The sequence below is a fragment of the Neolamprologus brichardi genome, chromosome 20 (assembly GCF_056152115.1).
Source record: "Neolamprologus brichardi isolate AB-2024 chromosome 20, ASM5615211v1, whole genome shotgun sequence".
Taxonomy (NCBI): domain Eukaryota; kingdom Metazoa; phylum Chordata; class Actinopteri; order Cichliformes; family Cichlidae; genus Neolamprologus; species Neolamprologus brichardi.
This window is the reverse complement of record NC_142123.1, coordinates 30,083,542-30,091,357: the sequence shown is the minus strand read 5'-3', so window position 1 is coordinate 30,091,357 and position 7,816 is coordinate 30,083,542. Positions and strand designations below refer to the sequence as shown.

At 39.5% G+C, this 7,816-nt stretch overlaps 1 protein-coding gene across 2 annotated transcripts; it reads left to right on the top strand.

Annotated features, from left to right (window-relative positions):
* The first annotated feature begins 1,435 nt into the window (after positions 1-1,435).
* Positions 1,436-7,415, top strand: hnf4a (hepatocyte nuclear factor 4, alpha). 2 transcript variants are annotated; one of them, XM_006793998.3, is made up of 10 exons: positions 1,436-1,783; positions 2,878-3,052; positions 3,414-3,508; positions 4,003-4,109; positions 4,186-4,341; positions 4,882-4,969; positions 5,076-5,228; positions 5,373-5,609; positions 5,766-5,888; positions 6,350-7,415. In XM_006793998.3, the coding sequence occupies exons 1-10, from the start codon at positions 1,696-1,698 to the stop codon at positions 6,490-6,492; spliced, it is 1,365 nt and encodes a 454-aa protein (XP_006794061.2). In that variant the 5' UTR covers positions 1,436-1,695; the 3' UTR covers positions 6,493-7,415. The 2 variants fall into 2 exon arrangements, with proteins under 2 accessions (XP_006794061.2, XP_035765128.2); XM_035909235.2 differs by lacking the exon at positions 1,436-1,783 and adding an exon at positions 1,850-1,959.
* Positions 7,416-7,816: the final 401 nt, after the last annotated feature.

Here is a 7,816-nt window from a genome sequence, read left to right as displayed (position 1 = left end):
ACTCAGGTTTTGATTGAACTATTTTCCATCCTCGGGGGCAGAGGGGGCCAGATGTTTGATTAACTCTGGTCACTGTTTACCTTTAAAAATCTCAGTTTCAGAATTGCGTATGTTTGTGCATTTCTAAAAGATTCACTCTGTCTTCTCATGCTTTTTTTTTTTATACCCACTTATGTTACCCACAACTAATAAATCTGTAAAACAAGCCGGTGTCACTTCACTGCATTTTATTGCATATTTTGTGGCATTAAATGTAAAATTTCTGTAAAGAATGATTAATTAACCCACCATTACTCTTTTTATTTTTCTAAAAGGCTTCTTTAGGCTCCTCTGAGTCATCTAAGCTGTCTCTCAGAGGAGCAGACACTTTTACAACAAGCTTGGAGCTTTTGGAAAAGCCTCATGTGAACCTTGCATTATAGCAAACAATGACGGCTTTTACATAAAGGCATCATTTGTGCTTAAGCAAGTATTTTCCCCGCTAATTATGGCAGAATTAACTCAGATTTCCGAGCAATGTAATACACATGGAAGTATGTTTGAATATGGTGGTTAATTTTATTTGATTGTGGTTATCAGTATTTTCCTTTTTTATCTCATTAAAGTACAGTGCAATTATTCAAGGTCAAGGTAATCAAGCTGGCTCTAAAGTTAAACTGCTTTATAAACAGTTAGGCGATATAATTAATTATCCTCTGTTTAAAATAATAATTAATAACTTCCGTAACATATTGATGTGCAAACTATGTCTGTTGTCATGGAGTGATTCCTGAATAAGCCTCAGTTAATATTAAATATCAAAAACAAAACCAGAGGAATGTTTTGATATTTTGTATTCTATCTGTGCAGAGGAGCATCTGTGAGGATCGGTGGGAAGCTTTGGACCTGGAGTCATACAAGCTTTCTGAATATTTAAGCAACAAAAGGCAGCCTCTGAGTGTTTTGGCTGACCTGCAGAGGGGAGACAAAGGGGGGCTGCTGAGCTAAAGGGCAAGAAAAAAGTTGTAATGTTTTTCCACAGTGGAGCAGAAATGTAAAGTAGCATCAAACAGAAGTGCTTTCAAAATTTGTAAAATTTCAAAAAAAAAAATGGAATTAGTTACTTTCCGCCTTATTCCAGGTCTTTCTGCAGGCACTTTCGTTTGTACCAATATCCAAGCTTTAATTGGTGTGCATGTGATATAGGCATGCAAGGAAAGTGTCAGCTATAAAATGAATAGTTCAAAATGGTGTCAAATGATGTAGTAGGAGTGAACTGACATAGCTCAGGTTGAGGAAATGTTTATCCATTACTGACATGCAGCGATGGCAGATATCAAAGCTGTGCTATCTCTTAAAAAAAAAACAACCCTGTGATTCACCAGTGAACACTCTGGTTAACCATCAACCGGACGGACACTCCACCTCTTCTCTGGTTAGTGGTATGAGGGAAGGAAGAGACGGACGCCAGCTCTGCTGTCAGTCACTGTTCACCTCTCTAACACCAGTAGGTCCATACACCACTCAACTGGGCCAAGGAGCTGTCCTGTCACTGGGCGGAGCTAGACCCAGAAAGAAGGAGGGGGGTTTGCTGAGGTGTGTGGGGGTGTGAGAAAGGAAGGTGGAGAAGGAGGGGGGCACTCTACTTTCTTGGACAAGTCTTTCTGTCCCACTGTCAAGTAGTTGAGAATTTGTTGGCCTAAAGAACTAGCAGACATGGACATGGCAGACTACAGCGAAGCTCTGGACCCAGCCTATACCACGCTGGAGTTCGAAAACATGCAAGTGCTCCCCTTGGGTGCAGGTGAGTGTCATATATGCAGCGCTGCCTTTGAACTTTGAAACTTTTACTGATTTAAAACTTTGGTCAGGAGAGGAGAGCGCGAGTTCTGGCGTGAAGTGATAAAAGGGGTCATTTGTCCATCTGCTCCTGCTCGTAGAGAGATGATCCCGTTCAGTGGTCTTCTTTTATCACCTTGGGTGCGATAAAACATTAAGAGATTTTGTTTTATGAGACTGTCGTATTCTCAGTGCACTTGGGTCATTTGGCCCGACCGATTTTAACCTGTTCCAGCTTGCACAGGGATGTGGTGTCAGACTGATCAGGATTGATCTTCATTCGGTGATGAAGCGGTAGCTTTAGTATCATGATCACCCTTCTCTTGTTACAAACGGTCTGTTCCCACAGAGTCTAAACTGAGGAGAATGGATGTAGTTTTTGGATATGCGCTTACAGTGACACCAACCTATTTGTATATGCAGTCTCCCATGACATCTGGCTCTGATCCTGATTCTAAAATTTCCAAAGAAGCAAAAAAAAGGAAGCCTAATGGGGACCTATCTCAGCACAAAACTTTTTTTTTTTTTAATAATTTACACAATTATATTCTGTCATTAAACAAATATGTAAAAGTGACTCTCCAAGAACCAGCCTACCACTTTTATTTAATGTACATTTCTTTGGCATGTGTCATGGCAAACTCTATGATAATCAGCTTTGTTCTGGTGACTGTGAGAGTGGCTTAAACAAAAACTGTCTCCAGTGATTGCCTTTCATAGGTAATCAAACCTACATCAATTGAGCTCTGTTGACGCTATCTGAGCTACTCAGGCTGCTAACAGATCCCTGCAGTTCTCTGGAGGGCTGCTTTTGATCAGCTGTCAATGGAGCTGATGAGTGTCTTCACTTCGGTCTTTCACGCCTAGAATTAAACCAACCTGGCAGTTCAAGTTTGCTGTCTGGCATATGATTAGAAATAAAGTCATATTTAAAAAAAACAAAAAAAAAAAAGCTTCTTCGAGTTTCAGGTCATCTTGTTCCGTGATTTAAAGCTAATCACCTAAAAGCCTGTTGGCCTGATGAGCCTTTTTTTTCCCTTTCTCTCTCTTTCATGTCAGACTCCTCACCAGCTGAAAGCGCTAACATGAACGCCGCGAGCCACCTGGCTGCAGGCAGTTTGTGTGCCATATGTGGAGACAGAGCTACAGGTAAACACTACGGCGCCTCCAGCTGTGATGGCTGCAAGGGCTTCTTCAGACGCAGCGTCCGGAAAAACCACATGTATTCATGCAGGTGAGGGAAGCTCTTCAACTAAAAGAAATACTGCTACTGTTTGTGTGACAATGAAAAAGCAATGGACATCTAGCCAATGCAATTAATTCTCAGTTATGTGCCACTGTGTAGACAAGCAAAGATTGCTATCATTAAAAATGCAATCTTCTGATTACAGTCTTGTGATTAAATGTTGATGGATGCAATCATTACATATATATGTATATATTCTTCATGCTTAAGCTACTTGAAAAAGAAAGCATCTGGAATTTTTACTTCATCTATTTCAATTTGCATCCAGTTGCTTCACTTTGCATTGATTCCTTCATCAAGTTTCCTTTTTGTGATAGCACAAACAAACTTAATCCGCTCACTTTTACAGGTTTAACAGACAATGCATCGTGGACAAAGACAAGAGAAATCAATGCAGGTACTGCAGACTGAAGAAGTGCTTCAGAGCTGGCATGAAGAAAGAAGGTAGATCACTTTTATCTCTTCACTAAACCAGTCAAAAAAAAGTCAATCTATGTGAATTTTTTAGTGTTAAAACAATAGAATCTGTTGCCTCACAAAACAAAAGAGAATTTAATCAGCAAATCACTACCAGAGCTTGAGCTGTCTCCACTAAATTGATATGACTTGTCTAAGTGTGTTGCAACACCCAGGAGGGGACTACTTTGTTAATGTTCACTCCACGGAGTGCTTAAGTCTCTGAAAAGCTTATGCTGAGCAAACATTTCCAAGCAATAATAGCCATATACTGATAAACATGACAACCTTGGAAGACGTATTTTTCTTTCAAATCACTCTGTGTTCCGTGTTTGTGCAACAAAGGAAATGAGAAAATTCAACACTTTTCTTGCATTTGCAAAAATATAACTGCATGAAAGTTCCACTTTTATCTTTTGCTTTGCAAATGCAACCTACATCTTGCTGCCACATTATCAATCTGTGAATGTTCTTTTTTTTAGCTGTACAGAACGAACGAGACAGAATCAGCACCAGGAGATCCAGCTATGAAGACAGCAGTTTACCATCCATCAACGCACTCATCCAGGCAGACGTACTGTCAAGACAGGTAAGGTTTGGGGCTCATATCTACTGTAACTGTAACAAGACATCAAATGACTTCATAAATGCATTTTCCTGCGTAGATCACATCCCCTGCTCCTATACTCAATGGTGACATACGGACTAAAAAGATCGCCACCATCACAGATGTGTGTGAGTCCATGAAACAGCAGCTGTTGGTCTTAGTGGAGTGGGCCAAATACATCCCAGCCTTCTGTGACCTGCCCTTGGATGACCAGGTGAGACCCATACACAGACAGAGTGCACACAGTGGTATAGACACTCTAGTCATTCATCAACCAGTATACTCAAAACCATAATGAGGGTTGAGGGACACGTGGCTGTGGGACTGTCACTGACTATGTTCTTCCTTAATCAAATAACACTGCAGTAAAAAAAAAAGAAAAAAGAAAAGAGGAGAAAATAGTTTCCCAGTCTCTAAGGATGACGGGGTTTTTCATCACTCTCTCTTAAAATTTTCAACCAGAATGGTTAATGTGTTTTAATCCTCAGTTGGAACATGATGAGCTGGTTTTAATGTCACACTGCTTCTTGAAAAAAACAAACTGCAGAATCATTAACAGTGTGATCACCGAGCCTTAGTAACTGATTTGCTGATGCAGTGAGATGGCCTTCTTTGCCAATTTTAGTTCAACCAGTGAGGTTTATGCAAGGGGAGTTTAAAAAAAAAACAGACAGAACTATATAATATAAACACGTATCACATAAAGGAGTTATTATTTCATAGCAAACTGTCTTTTAATTCACTTTCATTGCAGGTGGCATTGCTTCGAGCTCATGCAGGAGAACATCTCCTTCTCGGTGCTGCAAAGAGGTCCATGCTTTACAAAGACATCCTCTTATTAGGTAAAACTGACACACAAGGCAGTGTGATACCGCGCTCATATTGCATATAATCATGCTGTTCCCCTATTCCAATGGTGCATTTTCCCAAAATGTGTTTCTCCTGCAGGAAATGACCACATCATTCCCAGAAACTGCCCAGAGTTGGAGGTGGGCAGAGTAGCAGTGAGAATCCTGGATGAGCTGGTGCTTCCTTTCCAAGAGCTTCAGATAGATGACAATGAATATGCCTGCTTAAAAGCCATAGTTTTCTTTGACCCAGGTACCAGTGCTGACAAACATTTCAGATTCTTGAGCTTCTTTCCAAGCCAGTAACTTGAGTGAAAACTTGAAAAACTCAGCTAGACCACATTATATACAGATGTTGGTCATTAAAACATTTCTCTTTGCTAACATTTGTCCATAGATGCTAAAGGTCTGAGTGACCCTGGAAAGATCAAGCGGATGCGATACCAGGTCCAGGTGAGCCTGGAGGACTACATCAACGACAGGCAATATGACTCTCGAGGCCGTTTTGGAGAGCTTCTCCTGCTCCTGCCGACACTACAGAGCATCACTTGGCAAATGATTGAACAGATCCAGTTTGTGAAACTCTTCGGCATGGCCAAGATTGACAATCTGCTTCAAGAAATGCTTCTTGGAGGTGAGAAATGGTTGTCAGTACAGATAGATTTAGCAAAATTTACTATAGCATGAATTCTGAAACTGTAGGCATTGCATTAAGTGGACAGAACTGCATCAAAGCACTATTCAGTAATAAATTACGATTAACTGACAATTGTTGGGGTTTTTCTTCCAGGTTCTGCTAATGAAGCACCACATGCACCTCACTCTCTGCATCCTCACCTGGTTCAGGAGCACCTCAGCACCAATGTTATAGTGACCAGCAATATGCCAACGCCAATCCATAATGGTCAAATCTGTAAGCACAAAATACATTAATGCATTGCTACATTTAAGATTTGGTGTCTGCAATTAGCTTAAAACTGTCAGGGGTTTTTATTGCTACATATGGTAAAAACTTCAAGTCTAATGAAGGTGATCACAATCATTAATCAGTTGTATTTTAATGACGAGAGCCCATCAAATTTTCCTCATGCAGCTCCATGTGCAGCCAAGTCAGGTAGCTGGAAGGCCAAATAGGCTTGGCAAAATAATCCCCTAAGTTGTTCACAGAAACTAATCTGGCTTATTTTGTAAAAGAAAACTTCTGTTATGCTTTCTGAGCATATTTAATGCTCCAACAAATTTCACAAAAGTGCTTATTCCTTATTGGAATCTTGTGTTACCCCCGCGTCATACTGTAAGATAATAAATATTCACCTGCTTGTGCTGTAGTTTCTCCACATAGTAACTGCTCTCTCTCTCTGTTCTACTTTTCAGCCACTCCTGAAACCCCAATTCCATCTCCACCCGCTGCCTCCAGCTCAGAACATTATAAAATGGTTCAGGGGGTCATAACCACTGTTCCCAAGCAGCCAACCTCCATCCCTCAACCAACTATTACAAAACAGGAGGCCATTTAACAACCCCTTAAATCTTTATTCCTTCAGTTTTTTTCTAATTAAACCAGGGTCTTTACATGTATGTTTATACACAATCAGCATTGAAGCTGTTAACTTGACTGGAACCCTAAAGTAGCTGAATACTGTATATATATCTATAATAAAAATCTGCAGGTGTGGTCTTTACAGAATTGATAGCCTGAGTTTTCAGGCATCACTTTGTACATGTATGCAGCTGCAGCTGAGCTTCATGGTTCAGTGAAGGCCAGATAAAACCATAAGCATTGTAATCTTCTAGGCTTACTGCCTTTCTGTAAGACTGACACTTAGAAGTACACTGCTGTGTATATTATAGCTCATTATTGGGTAACTTCAATTCCATTGTGTCCTATGCATGTCCTCAGTGTGTGCAGTAAGGCTTATGTTAGAAATGGCAAAGTAATCATGTCAGTATTTCATGAATGTTACAACAGGCCTTACACTGTCGTATATTTAGTGTTTAACTTTTTATTTTTTTATTTCATGTTTCTTAACAATAAAATGAACTCAGAAAAAAAAGCTAAAGAAAATTCCTCTAAAGAGTTCAGCTTTTCCTTCGAGTTGCTCTCAAATATTTTGTGGCAAAACTAAAATATATGGGGTTTGTTTTATACACTGGGATATGCATATTTACAGGAGTGAAATTTAAAGTTTTAAAATTTACTCCAGTATAACCAAGTTTGGCAGGCTGTATACACACAGACTTTTAAAAAGTCACAGGCAGACATGCTAAAGAAGTTTCCCAATAATATGTTGTGCTCGGTTTTAAAAGTATATTGTATGTATTTTTTTTTGTTTGTTTGTTTTGTTTTGTTTAGTACTTTGTCATGGTTTAACTGATGGAATAAATTGTGCCTTTTAACCTGTACTGCCTTACAAAACCAGGTAATGTTTTGCCTTACAATGTGAAGTTGAGTTAATAAATCTTACGGTTTATTTTTACATTGCTTTTTCTGCTACGTATTTATACTACAGTCACAAGAGAAGTGGCCACCAAGGAATTCACTGCATTTGCATTACACATTCTTTCAAACGTAAATGGGAAGTCTCTGGTGGAAAAATAAAATTAGGTCCAACGTGGCAGTGCTTTTTGGTCCCTGATAGACTACTGCAACTTCAGGCTGATAAGCTGCCATAAAATCATTACAGATAGCGCTGACTCCAGATAGAGAGATGCAGATATATTTGTGCACTGCATCTAGAAAACAATGAATGCTGTGTGTGCTATTGTTAAGCTCATTTTACTTTTTGCAATGGAAACAAAGCATTACATTCAAAACAAGTACAAAAATAGAAGTATCTGGAG

Excerpts from the sequence above, each read along its gene's own strand:
- hnf4a (XM_006793998.3), top strand. The coding sequence starts at position 1,696 with ATGGACATGGCAGACTACAGCGAAGCTCTGGACCCAGCCTATACCACG. Across the intron at positions 4,970-5,075 it reads CAAAGACATCCTCTTATTAG|GAAATGACCACATCATTCCC; the intron begins GTAAAACTGACA and ends TTTCTCCTGCAG. Across the intron at positions 5,229-5,372 it reads CATAGTTTTCTTTGACCCAG|ATGCTAAAGGTCTGAGTGAC; the intron begins GTACCAGTGCTG and ends ATTTGTCCATAG.